Source organism: Thamnophis sirtalis, unplaced genomic scaffold, assembly GCF_051295495.1.
Source record: "Thamnophis sirtalis isolate CommonGarterSnake01/CBP01778 unplaced genomic scaffold, rThaSir2_p1.2 scaffold_2, whole genome shotgun sequence".
Lineage (NCBI taxonomy): Eukaryota > Metazoa > Chordata > Lepidosauria > Squamata > Natricidae > Thamnophis > Thamnophis sirtalis.
In genome coordinates, this window is record NW_028261382.1 from 17,105,890 (window position 1) to 17,120,609 (window position 14,720).

Here is a 14,720-nt window from a genome sequence, read left to right on the forward strand (position 1 = left end):
ATGCCTGCCGGGAGGCGTAGTTCCCCGCCGCCTTCCGTCGTCTGGAGCGGCCGAGGCCCGTGACGCCACACAAGGCCGTCGAGCGCGGCGGGTAGGCCGAGAGCGGTTCTTCGGTCGGCTGTTTTTCCTCTCGCTCGCTCCCTCCCGGCCGGGGACTGGGAACATGGCCGGGTGCAGCACTTGCGCCGCCGTCGCGGCGCGACTCGTCAGCTCATCGCTGCCATCGGCGTGCCGAGGTAAACCCGCCCGGCCGCAGGACCCTCTTCCCTCAGCCGCCGTATCCCCTCAGCAAGCCCTTTCCCCTCCTCTTTTCTGCCGTCCCTGAGGCGGGGACTACAACACTCATCGGTCACAGCTGCACATCTGGAGGCCCGGGGTGGGAAGGAGGCCCTTAATCTGATCCCCTTTTCGGGGGGGGGGGTTGTATGTGACAGGAGTGGGGGAGCGACTCTCTTCGTGGGGAGGCGGAGGCAGGACAAACCCCCCTCCCCAACCTTTGGATTAGAAGCACTTGTTTGTTTTTATTTTGTGGGGTGGAGGTGGGCAGGTGTGCCTTTAAGTGTGCATGCACGCCCATATATTGTTATCCTGACGTGTGTGTGTGTTAATATGTGTGTGTGTGTGTGTGTCTGTGTGTGTGTAAAGACAGCACCATGTCAGGATAACAATTGCAAATAAAGCAAAGCCAAAAGAAAAAAATCAATAGCAAATCTTAACATACAGGCTAATAATTGTAACAGTAATATATAGTACAGTATATATTACAGTAATTATAGTAATACAACCAAAAAAAACAGATAAAAGAAAATGACCTTTTACTAAATTTCTGCATACATTAGCGTATTTACAATTTTTCCATCTTATATGCATAATTGTATACATCCTTATTCTCCATACTAAGTTATTGTCATTCGTACCCTTCCCTCTCATGTCTACCTTGTGGAAACTTGCACCTGCAAATGTTTGTTGATTTTTTGGGTCTCCAGCAAATACCACTCATCTTTCTTTCCTGTCTTTCCCCCCCCCCTCAAATTTTTTTATTTTACTTTATGTATTTATTTGATTTGTCAATTGTTTACAAGATAATAAGTATAAGAATAAATAGGAGTATGAATGAAATGGGGAGGGACGGTTTTCTGGCTGTTGTTTGAGCCTCGGGACACCTTCGTCCAGCAAGCTGTCTTTGTAGGGGGATGGAGTTTATTTATTAAATAAATTGAAATGTATTTTAAATTTCCTCCCCATTTTGCCATAGGCGTGGGGGACTCTGGGAGATTGCCCTTACAAATGCAGGTAGTCTTTGACTTACAGCCACAGGAATGCCCAACATTTCTCTTTTGTTCAGTGAGTTTTGCCCTGTTTTTTTTACGACCTTCATGGCCACCATTGTTAAGTGAACCCCTGCAGTGGGATAAGGTGGTGAAGTCCATCTGGCTTCCCCATTGACTTTTTTTGCCTGGGATGCAGCAATGGTCATAAGTATGAACCAATTGCCAACCATCTGAATTTTGATCACGTGAGCATGGGGAGATTGCAAAGATTGTAACTGAAAAATAGTCCTAGGTCATTTTTTTCAGAGCTGTTGTAATGTTGAACGGTCACTAAGTGAACTGTTGTAAGTCGAGGACTACCTGGACAATAAAAACATAAGCTGAAAAGTAGAATCTATCTGCTAAGAGGGATCCTGTTTAAGGTGAGGCTGCTCTAGGATGGTTAATGCTTCAGTGTCTATTTCACAAATGAAAGCGTAATATGACCGCAATTGAAAAAGTGGGCACAATTCTTAACAGCCTCCTTACTTAGCAATGCTGTGGAGAGACCTGGCCCATAGAATTGCCAAAGGTTTGACACAACTGAATGAATAACGTCACTTAGCAACAGAAATTGTGGTCCCAATTGTGGTTGGAAGTCAAGGATATTTAGGTTTGAATTTTCTTGAGTGGATGCTCCTCTTAAACCCAGTGAGAACTTGACAATTCCGTAGACATGTCTAGATTTGCAGTGTTGTTTCTTTTTTTGTTGACTTTGTGTTTGTGGTATTCTGTTCTGCTAGATCTGTGCTTAATTTTGTTAAGATCTTGTTTGCTTATGTGCAACTGTTGGCTTTTTTGTTATCATAAAACTGATAATTGTATCCTGGAAGGCTGTTAAATTTATCATAAGATTCTTTAGTGTCTTAACACATAAAGCTATATATATATTACTCATTGGCAATTTGGGGTATTTCAAATTTGGATTAATGAGCAAACAATATTAAAGGGAAGGTCATTCATCAGCCGAGCAAAGTTTTACTTATTTCATATCCTCGTAGCATTTTTTAAGATACGATACCACAAATATAATTCAGCTTGTTTATTTGTATATTTTCTCTTCTCTACTTTATTCTGACAGGACAGATCTATGCCTATCTACCCAGAAGTAAGTCCCATTTATTGATGTTTCCATTAGACTTAGTGATGGATAAGTATGTACCAATTTGCCCTTAATAATGTTTATGTCTTAAATAGTCTTGCCAGAATACCATGTGTGGAGAAGAGACCTTTGTAATGTTGCTTCAGATTGATCAGGGTTCATGCTCACTGCAAAATAATGCCCAATCTGTATCCTGAGCTTTGATTCTTCATGAACTATTGTGTAAACTCTTTGCTCTGTTGTGCTGATGAAAGATTTTTCTAGGATTTAGTGTTGGGGCATTGCTTGACAGGCATTCCTTGAACACCCCTGTGATCTTGGTGAAACAAACATATTTTGTTTGGCCTATGTCTCCAATTTTTTTTTAAAAATGAATAAAAATTCTGCTTCTGTAGGGTTTAGTTAGCGTATCTGTAAAGTATTCTGTGTATTCCTACTTTCATGTTACTTGCACAGTCAAGCAACATACTGACTGGTTCACACATTTTGCTAGGCAATTTTTTTTTCTGCCTGAAAAAGCCACAGTGGCTGACTTTATGTGTGCAAAAATAACATGGGTATTTGTTTTTAAGAATTTGCACAATGAACATTCTAACTTCCATCACTGGTAATTGCTTTGCTACAGAGAAGCAACTTATTGTCTTGAATTATTTAACACCAAAGCTGAAAATAAATATTATTTTCTAACATCATATCACAATCTTTTATTCTACCTTCATGTACTTACAAACATTGTTCTCAGGTGCCCTATCTGTCTTTTGCTATCACATTCGCCTGGGCTTAGAATTAACCTTTTTTTATTTCAGCATATCATTGTCTGATCTTATAATTATACACCAGTGTAGTATTATTAGACATATCATAATTATACACTTGAAATATTCAAATATACTTCAGGTATTATTAGTATAAGAATAGTAAACATATAAATAAGTAGTTGCAAACCTAACACTGGGTATAATCAAGTAGTTATGCTTTCTGCTAAATTGCAGTTTAATTTTTAAAAAACTGGAAAGTGAACATTTTTGAAAAACAAGTTGAAATGTCCTCAAGCAATCTTTTTTGAGAATTGCAGACATTGGACTGGTTCTGTTATATTCAAAGAATAAATGGATATGTATTAGTACAGTACTCTAAAATTCAGAACTGTCTGGTTCTTAAGTATAGAAAACAGGCACAATCTGTTCTATACAGACGTCTCTGCAAGGTTTGAGTTGTAAAAGCCAAAGTAGCAAATTGAATCTGAATTTGCAAGGGAAGAATCTTGCATAATAACATTCTGTAGTTTGGCACTAGCCATAGTCTGAATTAATAGGTACTTTCACATAGACAGATAGGCTTGTGAAATTAATTTATGAAAAGGAGAGCAAGCCAGACTCATGATCTGAGTTCGTTAGAATCAAGACACAAACAGAGCAGCATTCATGCAGAAAACAGAAATGTAACTTATTATTCTGCAAAGACAGCCATTGTGTGATTCTGAGTTATGCTGGAACTGAAATAATTTGAATGCTAATGCTATACAAATCCAGTTAACAAGCAGTAATTGAGGTAAATAAACTTTGGAATGCTGTCTAAATTCTGCCAGGCAAAAGATTTTCAACATCCTTGATGTTTTGCTGTTGTCCTTTTAGTAAGGTCAAGGGTACACTCCCTGGCAATTTATTTTTGTAAGTATTTATTATGTTGTTCTTGTTATGATAAATTGCTTTGAGACTGTTGGTCATTTTAAAAATTACCAAAATAAAAGAAGAAGAAAATACCTTTTACGGGGAAATAATGCTGGGGGCTTAATATATAACAGATGCTATTCCTCATGTCTATGATTCTCAGTCCTCCAGGTCACAGTTGTCCCAAAGGTGATTTTTCAAGCAGCAACTGGACTTTGTTTTTTTCCAAAAGGAAAAAAAAAAACAAAGTCCAGTTGCCTTTTGAAAAAGTACCTTTGGGATGCCGTTCCTCAGCACAAATTACTTTGTGAAAGTATCCCCCATTATGTGTTGTATAAATTTGGTCTGCATTTTGAGCATAGTTGCACTCTAGTCCTAAAAGAATATTCATATTAGGGAGGAAAATTGGCCATAGAAGGGGAGGACTTGTTAATGGGATTTGATTGTATATTTTTAACGCAAGGTTTTCCAACCTTGGCAAGTTTAAGAGAGTTGGATCAGACTCATGATCCAGGAGGGCTGGCTGGGGAATTCTGGGAGTTGAAGTCCATGCATCTGAAGTTGCCACCGTTGAGAAAATCTCTTAAGGGAATGAGATCTAATGACTTCTTGGGTTCAAGGTTCAACAAGTGGATTCCATGAAGTGAGGGATAAGTTACACCGAAAAGATACACCAAATAATCAAATATCTTTCGTTTCTTTTTCCTTTTTCAGGAATTCCATGTGGCCGTTCCTGCTTCTCTGCTTTAGGAATAATTGGGACTTGTGAAACTCAGCCTCTAAGAATTGTTCCTTTTAGAACTTTTTCTGAAACACCAGCATACTTTGCTTCTAAAGATGGTGCAAGTAAAGATGGTTCGGGAGATGGCAGTAAGGTAAACACTTTGTGTGTTGTTTCAAAAAACACAACCCTATCCCACATACCATAGTCAATCCTTGACTTATGACTGCAATTGTGTCTGGAATTTTGGCCCTAAGTCATGCCGGTTATGAAGCAGGTCATCATATGACTGACCCAGGTTTATAGCTGTCAGAACTTTGAATCATCAGGATCATAAGTACCTTTCTGGGCAGTCTGTTGTAGCTTTGAATGGTTGCTAAGTGACAAGTCATAAGTCGAGGGCTGCCTGTAGGGCAAAGAAATGTACATGTTTTGAGTGATCTCTTGAATCATGGCATCTCCCATCTAATTCAGTATAGAGAGATGGACACAGGGACCAGGTCGGAGGCCATAAACTAAGTCACTGATTTTGAAAAGAAAACAACCTTAACTGTGACTTGGAATGCAGTTGTCTGAATTTAAGCAACATGTTCATGCTGTCAGAGGACTTTTGATCTTATAAAGCTAAGTAAATGAAAAACTGAACACAGACAAATTACTTTAAACCCAAACTTGCTGTCTGGGTTTTTTTAAAAGCACAGATGGTGATTTGGAGCATAAATTATGTTGAAATACTCAATGTAATTGTTAAGTTGAGCAATCAATGTTCATGTTTAGAAATTGGTGCCTTTTAAAATTCAGCAAAGATACTTTTCGGATTAAATGCTTGATATATTCTGCATGAAGATTATCTTTGGCTTACGAATATGGCTGGCTTGCCGAGGAAACAACATCGAGCATCTGCTACAGCTGGCACCCTCCACTTGAGTTTTCTGCCAACGATGAGAGTTTCCTGGCCCCATTTCCCTTGGCTGCGTATGGAAAAAGAAAATGGAGAAGTGTTCTCTGCTTGTTCCTGTGTCCTCTTTTTGACAGCCTGGGGACTGACTTGAGGAGGAAGCAAATGAGTAGCTTTGTTGTTGTTAGTCGCGAAGTCATGTCCGACCCATCGCGACCCCGTGAACAACGTTCCTCCAGGCCTTGCAGTCCTCTACCATTCTCTGGAGTCCATTTAAGCTCACTCCGACTGCTTCGGTGACTCCATCCAGCCACCTCATTCTCTGTTGTCCCCTTCTTCTTTTGCCCTCAATCTTTCCCAGCATTAGGCTCTTCTCCAGTGAGTCCTTCCTTCTCATTAGGTGGCTAAAGTATTTATGAGTAGCTTTAACAGTAGGGAAAGGAAACTGAAGGAGATTCCCTAAAGGTTTATTGTTAATATATATGTGTATGTGTGTATGTGTATGTGTGTGTATGTATATAGTGAATTTTGGGCAACTTTTTTCCCTTGATCTATTGGAATCAGAAGCACGTTCAAGTGAATGGTGACACTTCACTGAAGATGCCAGTTTCACTCACACTTGGAGGTATCTGCTTCCCTATGAACATTTGGTGTTATGTTTGGATTTTAAAGAACACAACACACAGTTTGAGAGAGAAAAGGAAGGCAAGGTTACAAGTGGAGATCACAACTCTTTGTGCGGAGGGGAGGGTAGTTGCTGATCTCAACATAGCAGAAGATGTACAGGTAGTCCGTGACTTATGACCATTCATTGAGTGACCGAAGTTACAACAACACTGAAAAAAGTGGCTTATGCCCAGTTTTCACACGATTATTGGAGCATGCCCATGGTCACATGATCAAAATTTGGATACTTTGAAACTGGCTCATATTTATGAAGTTGTAGTATCCTGGGGTCATGTGATCCCCTTTTGCAACCTCCTGACAAGCAAAGTCAATGGGGAAGTCAGATTCACTTAATGTTACTAACTTAACAACTGCAGTGATTCACTTAACAGGCTGTGGCAAGGAAGGTTGTAAAATCGGGCAAAGTTAACTGTCTCAGCAAAAGAAACTTTGGGCTTAATTGTGCTCATCAGCCGAGGACTAACTAGTAGCTAATTATAAATCTGTTGTCTGACTTTTAAGATCCTGTTTCTTTTCTTTTTCTTTTTAATTAGAAAACTGCTGGGGAAGGCAGTGGTAAAAAGTCAAGTTCCGGAAACTCAGGAAAAGGTGGAGGCCAGCTGCGATGCCCAAAATGCGGTGATTTATGCACACACGTGGAGACTTTCGTCTGTAAGTTCTACAAGACATATCTTCTGACTTTCTCAGTTTTTGTAAAAAAAAAAAGAACTGCATTATTTGCTTAAGGTGCTAACAATCCATCCTGCATGTCAGTCATTTTGCAAAGGAGTTTAGATATCGATTCTCGAATGCTGTGGAAATAAGTACCATTCCACTTAACATCCAGAGTTTGGAATAACAACTGTGGTACTAACAACACAGCTACATATTACTGTTTACAGAAACCATGTCCTTGTGCTGTTTTGGTCCTTCTCTTTTATTTGCTGATTCAGCATGTCCTAATCAAAGAAATTAATGGAGGGTAAATACTACAGCATGTTTCTCAGCTGTATAATAATCAGCCATCTGATCTTCTTAAAAGCTGTCAATGCAACCTGCATTAGAAGCCCTGATATTAGGTAGTCTTTATAATATGCTTGAATCTTGATCTCTTAACTCTTTTTTTTTCTTTCTTGCTAACTTCAGAGTGATTTTGTTCTACATGTAGCATATCAGCTTTGTGTGTGATACTCTGCAAAGGGTAGAGGCGTGGTTATTAGCCCTAGTTACTGGTGTCTTTGCATTAATTGCTACATGGCAGTTTCCCTCCAAACAAAGGGTGGGACCTGTATTTCATGTTCCAAAATCGTGCTTTATCATTGTCGTCCGCTTACTCACCAATCTTTCAACATGACAAGGAAAAAAACCCTTTATGTGATTTCTTTTCTGGTATCTCAAGTGGCATTATAAATCTATGTTTATGTCCTCTTGGCAGCTAAGATTGTTGGAAATAGATAGGTTCATGTTTTAGAAATTGATTATCTGCTAGAACTAGCTTTTTTTTTTTAACATGGGACTTTAAGCTACATTTCAAGGAAATGAATGTTAATGTTTTTTATTTACTTATATTCTTACCTTCGTAAGAGTTCAGGGGACAAATGAAAGTTTATCTCATAGCCGCTTTCTGAAGTAGATTAGTTTGTGAACAAGGCAGCAGTTTTGCTAAAGTCCTCTGACTGATATGGTATATGAAAAATGTTAAAGAACACCAGATTTTCTTAAAAGCATGTCATAAATATTAACAGTAATCCAAGCAACAAAAAAACTGCTGTGTTAAGCAAACCCACCTAAATGGTTTGAATAGAAGGCTATGGTGAACTCTTTATCAAGAAGCAAGTAATAAAGAACATTTTTAGACAAGAGCTTGTACCTGAATGAGATCTCCTGGTGCATATCAGCAGTAACCCAAACTCCATACTAGTTAATCACCACCATTGACAGGCAGAATTTCAGGGTTAGCAAGCTTTGTGCAGCATTGTGGTGTAATACACAGTTTCCAGCAGAGATCTGTGGCCTTTGTTTTTGCCATACTCTTTTAGAATAAGATTCGAAAAATTCATGTGGACAATGGCTATTGAAGGACCATTTTTTCTCACTTCAGCGTGTTCAGTTAGAAAATAAATCCCATACACCAATACCCATGGTTCTTAAATGAATAAATAAAATTGAATTTTACTTAGAAAGTAGAATAGATTTGGTGTTCTATATTATGCTTGATTTCATGTCTAAATTACCTCAAAATAGTTCCCTTATACCCCTCTCATTTACAGGAAATATCCGGTATGCAAAATTAATTATTTAACCATACAGTGCACCAGATTATATAATCAGTAATCACATAAGATATATCTAACACTTGAAGCATTAAAAACAAGTAAAGAATTCCAAATGTCACACCAAAATTCCATTAATGTTTACCGCAAACTGTTCTAGTCTTCCAAATGTGTTAAAGATCCTATCAAAATTTAGGTTTGGTCAATTTCCCGTAGAAGAGGCATCCTAAAGCCATTAAATGACATAGTGCCAAAGCTGCAATGCTACTGAGGAACTTTTAACTTTTAAGTTCAATCTCAAGATGAGCTGGAGAGTAAAGTCCTTATGATTCTTGTGAGTTTATAATGAGTTATAATGGAGATGGTCCACAAATACTTAGATCTTTAAAAGTTAAACTCAGGTCTTGCATTGAACTTAAAAACATTTAGAAAGGCAGTGAAAATTCTAGATCAAAAGTTGAATGTTCTGATTTATAAGCACCAGGAAAAAAAAGCCTGAGGTTGCCTCATTAGGTCCAACTGAAGATTCCAAACTTTTTGGGAATTGTTTAAAATATTTGGAAATCATGCCTTAAGATAACTTTAAACAATGGGAAAGGGAGTATTTGTCTCAACCACCACTCAGAACAATGGTAATTGATCCTGAGAATTGCTGTACATTCATTCTTAAGTCTATGTAAATATATATATGATGTCATCCCTTTGTCTAAGAATGTGCATGGCACAGTAGGAATAAATATACTGCAATCACAATGTGCATAGTTTTCAAGTAGATGAAAAGCCCATTTTCTGGGCGATTGTTTTCAAAAATCTTGTGAAAGAACATAGGTATCAAACAGCAGTTTTCATGCGACTGATCTCTTATGTGCAGAAAGTCAGGCAGTGCTATGTGGCCTGGGGCTTTTCAGGAGAAACTTGAATTGGGACTTGCATGGCTGGAATTTAGTCTATCATTAGAAGTTTGTGAAATTGACTCCAGGACGTTTTTTCATTTGAAAAAGGAGAGGGAGGCTTATAGTAACAAAAATCAGTGCTTTTAACATCAAACCTTTCAAACTGACAGGGGCCCTTTGTGGACCAAGGTCTATTCTCCTCCTTCCTATCCTTATTTTATTTATGTATTCATTCTGTAAGCACCGTATTTCAAACAGACTGTTTTAACTTGCCTGGTTGGAAAACCAGCCGTTGCCAAGCAGGTTCTGATTCTACTTTTTTGCAGCTTCCACCCGCTTTGTGAAATGTGAAAAATGCCACCATTTCTTCGTTGTGTTGTCAGAAGCCGACTCCAAGAAAAGCATCCTTAAAGAGCCAGAGACAGCGGCAGAAGCTGTAAAATTGGCCTTCCAACAGAAGCCACCACCTCCACCCAAAAAGGTAAGTCAGTTAACCTTAGCTGAAGGGACATCACCTCTTTCATAGTGTGTGCTTTTTTAATTTAAATGATTCATCTAAATTTTCCTAGCCTATGGCTGGCTGTCCATCTTCCTTAGTTGGGCCCTTAATCTACCATCTCTTGTGAAATCATACTACCCTTTCATCTAGTCCAAGAGTTTTGGTTGCCACAATGTAAAAAACATGTCGAGACTCTACAAAGAGTGCAGAGAAGATCAACAGAGATGATTAGGGGACTGGAGGTTAAAACATACAAAAAATGGTTGCTGGAATTGAGTATGTCTAGTGAAAAGAAGGACTAGAGATGACATGATAACAACGTTCCAATATCTACCATGAGACAGCTGAGGGCCGGACAAGAAGCAGTAGATGGGAATTAATCAAGGAGAGAACAAAGCTAGAACTAAGGAGAAATTTCCTGACAGTGAGATCAATTAATAGCAATAGCAATAGCAGTTAGACTTATATACCGCTTCATAGGGCTTTCAGCCCTCTCTAAGCGGTTTACAGAGTCAGCATATCGCCCCCACAGTCTGGGTCCTCATTTCACCCACCTCGGAAGGATGGAAGGCTGAGTCAACCTTGAGCCGGTGAGATTAGAACCGCTGAACTGCAGATAACAGTCAGCTGAAGTGGCCTGCAGTACTGCACCCTAACCACTGCACCACCTCGGCACCAGTGGAACAGCTTGCCTCCAGAAGTTGTGGGTGCTCCATCACTGGAGGTTTTGAAGAAGAGACTGGACTGCCATTTGTCTGGAATAGTATAGTGCAGGGGTGCCAAACTCATGTCATCATGCAATCATCACGTGACGTATCGGGACTTTTTTTGCCATCCCTAAACCGAGCATGAGCGTGGCCAGTGCGTGACGTACCCGGCTCACGGGCCAGGAGTTTGACAGCCCTGAGGTAGTGTCTGCTGCTCGAGCAGGGGGTTGGACTAGAACACTTCCAGGGTCCCTTCCAACTCTATTATTCTGCCCTGTTTTTCTGTTATATTTTATGTGACACTTCACGTACATCTCAAAATTTGTTTCCATTCCTCATGTTTTCCAAGACCCGTTTAAAGTACTGGGGCCATCTCACGTATTCTCGATTTTTCCAAGAATTACACTTTTAAAGAACAAGAAAAGCCTCTTGGTTTCCAAAAAGACCTTGTTGGCTTCCCTAGTTTTGTAGGCCCCCTATAGCTTCCCTGAAATATTGTAAGCACTAGAGCTGTGACAGCTAACCTTTTTGCTGTAGTGTGGCAAAAGCATGTGTGCATGTGCGCGTCCAGACCCATAATGTAATGCTCACGTGCAGCACCCCACTGCGCATCCACACACACACACCGCGCATGTGCGGCACAGACCTAAAAATCAGCTGGCCGGCAGGAGGTGCTGGGGCGACGTCTCACATGCCCGCCGAGAGGGCTCTGCGGTACCACCTGTGGCACATGCCCCATAGGTTCGCCATCCCAACACTATAGTTTTGAAAAACTTTAGAAAAAGAGTCTTTGCTGCAGTTGCCACCTGAGAGCTTTCCCATCATTAAAAAAACAACAACCCTCTGCACTGTCCACTCCCCACCCCAAAGCAATGGGGCAGACAAAGAATCTTAAAAGCTCACAGTATTAAAAACAGTTTGCAGAGGGGGGAAAAAACCTCTTGAATCTTAACTAGCTGAAAGGTAAACAACAGCCCTGAAGCCTTAGCAGTCAGGCCTCCCCTCCCCCTCTGACCCTGGATTTTTATTCTTTCTCTCTATTGAATGAAGCCCCTTGTGTCGTTGAGGATGTGTTGGCTTTTTTCTGCTAGATTTATAACTACCTCGACAAGTACGTTGTTGGTCAGTGTTTCGCAAAGAAGGTGCTTTCGGTTGCCGTGTACAATCACTACAAGAGAATCTACAACAATATCCCTGCTAATCTGAGGCAACAAGCCGAAGTTGAAAAACAGGCTTCTCTGACTCCAAGAGGTTGGTAGAGCATTTTACGTTGTGTTCAGGGACAGCTTGGCACAAACTTTCCTCCTGTGGTCTACGTGAAAATGACTGTTTAAAAAAAATGCAGAGGGTGTTGGTGTTAGTAGCTCACTTAACACAAGGAGCGGATAAGTGGTACTTGTTATTTTCTCCTTTTTAATTTTTTTTTTTTTGCAAATTAGCCCTTAATAGTAAAAGTATTATCCCCCTGATTAGCCCTAAGTCTTCCTTAATAACTTAAAATAAATAAAAAATAAAGCTGAAAAAAGGTAGAAAACACATATCTAAAAGAGGCCACAGAAAAGAAAATGAAGGAAGATATATATATTCGAAATAAATCAAATTGAAATACAGTTTTTTGAGGTAAAAAATGGAAGAATGCAATGAGAGCAGACCAAAAATTTTTACTGTCTTCTCCTAGAGCAGTTTTTCTTTCCCGTTATTAAAATATTTTAAAAGCTGCTTTAAATACCTGTTTTAGTTACATATTCTCTGTACTTTCAACACATAGGAACTAACAGCTGAAATTCTTTCTGGTGTTTGCAAATAAATTCACATAAGGAATTTATGAATCCCAAATGCCAAATATTCTCTTAATGGATAAGCAGTTTAGATACCTTTGATTCTGCTGTAAGCAGTAATAAAAACTGTATAGGGCCAAAGCCAACAGTTATTTTCAGCATGGCATACATACTATTATTAGCAAATTTAAAAAAAACAGATTAATACAAATCATCTTTCCGTCCACAAGGACAGACAAAAATGCAGTATTACTATTTTAAAAATTCATGGAAATGTTGCAGCCATCACGAGAGTAGGTGACTGTATTATTAAGGGGTGTAGTTTAATCAAAACATTTGATTTCCTATAATTATGCTGATATTAAAAGGGGGCATTAGGGATTTGCTATATTATAAGAGTAGAACTACTAAGTTCTTTAGTCTTCAATATGAAGGCTTCTTTGGCACTATATGATACAGAAATATTTTCCCATTTTTATCCCATATTTTCTCATTTTTATCCCATGTGACTGCAATATTGGGAGGAAATCCTATTGATTTCAGCAGAACTTTCTTTCTGGCTAGACGTTTATCACAGGTAGTTCTTGACTTACAACCAAATTGAACCCAAAATTGTTGATTAGTGAGACAGGTGTTAAGTGAGTTTTGCCCTGTTCTACACCTTCCTTGCCATAGTTGTTAAGTGAATCACTGCAGTTGTTAAGTTGGTAACATGATTGTTAAATAAATCTGGCTTTCCTACTAACTTTGCTTGTCACAAGTTCGCAAAAGGTAAATCCCATGACTGCGGGACACTGCAGCCATCATAAATACGAACCAGTTGCCAAGCATCCAAATTTTGATCGCATGACCATGGATTGTAAGTGTGAAAATGGTCATAAGTCACATTTATCGGTGCTGTTGTAACTTCGAATGGTCACTAAATGAATGGTTGTAAATTGAGGGCTACCTGTACGCAATAAAACCTGTACGCAATAAAACGCTGCAGAATTTGTTTTTTTTTCCTTTTATTGCCATGTGAAAACCATATATGCTTGTATTAGCAAGTCTTCTGTGTCATTTATAAGCTGCATTATAAAATTGTAAATATTTCACTGGTGAGTGTATGTGTGTGGGTGAGCATGTCTTTTCCTTGCTGTTAGTGATGTCCGTTGATCCATAAACCTGTATTCAGAAGAGGGCAAGAGGTGAAGAAAATGTAGTGCTTTTTAATATATCTCTATCTCTTTCTCCATCATATTACTATTTTCATCCTGTCTCTTAGAATTAGAGATAAGAAGACGGGAGGATGAGTACAGATTTACAAGTAAGTGGTCTCTCCTCATGGCCTCCTCTGCAATATCTCCCCCCCCCCTATTTTAACCACAAGTAGCATTTAAACTGCAGCTGTGAAGAAACATTACAACTCCATCGTGTGTTCACTTTTCAACCAGACACCTGAGCCTCATTTTCGCTGTGAAGGTGAATTTGTGTCTCACCTTTGCCATTTTTAGCTCACAGGTGATGAAAGGGCATTGATGGGAAGGAAGGAAGGAAGGAAGGAAGGAAGGAAGGAAGGAAGGAAGGAAGGAAGGAAGGAAGGAAGGAAGGAAGGAAGGAAGGAAGGAAAGAAAGATAGACAGACCAGATCAGATCAGATCAGATTAGATTAGATTATAGTTGCTTAATTTCTGTGTATAAAGAAACACTTATTGGCTAGAAAAGGATTTAATTGTGAACCTTTTCCTGCAGACTGCAGTGGTTCTATTCAGATACAGATTTACCCACTTCAGGGATGTTCAGATCTCTGGTTTTTTTTTCAGAAGGTTCTCCATGTAATCAGAATTTGGCCTCTTTACCCCACTGTAGTCAATGTTTACTTGGAATAAATAAACACACAGTAAATAACGAGGAGAGATAAAATGAATAGTTCCTCAGGTTTTTACCGGCTGAAATCTGTCAGAAATTTATTTTTAAAATATTTCCATGTAGGCTATGGAATGAAATTATTATCCTGTTGTTGGATTTTTTTTTCTCATTTTACATTAACGATGCCGAAACTAGAATGCAAGGACACTCCTGGGATCTGTGATGAATGAATGGAAGGGCACAAAGTCCTACATTAATCTTTAAAAAAAGGATGCAATATTACATGTTACAGGGTTGCCAGGAACATTTGACTTTTTAAAGCTTTCCCCTAACTTTATTGTGAAAGATTTACACG

The 14,720-nt window shown here is 39.1% G+C and overlaps 1 protein-coding gene across 4 annotated transcripts in view; it reads left to right on the forward strand.

The window, feature by feature from the left end:
* CLPX (caseinolytic mitochondrial matrix peptidase chaperone subunit X) overlaps positions 1–14,720 on the forward strand; it is a 26,197-nt gene continuing 11,477 nt past the window's right edge. Inside the window, exons 1-7 of one of the 4 annotated variants that reach the window (XM_087704352.1) lie at positions 1–236; positions 2,392–2,418; positions 4,797–4,957; positions 6,922–7,039; positions 9,860–10,014; positions 11,831–11,990; positions 13,782–13,823. In XM_087704352.1, coding sequence (XP_087560478.1) covers positions 164–236; positions 2,392–2,418; positions 4,797–4,957; positions 6,922–7,039; positions 9,860–10,014; positions 11,831–11,990; positions 13,782–13,823 — 736 coding nt within the window. In that variant the 5' untranslated portion in view covers positions 1–163. The remainder of the gene's footprint in view (positions 237–2,391; positions 2,419–4,796; positions 4,958–6,921; positions 7,040–9,859; positions 10,015–11,830; positions 11,991–13,781; positions 13,824–14,720) is intronic. The other 3 variants (XM_087704354.1, XM_087704353.1, XM_087704355.1) reach the window with 3 other exon arrangements.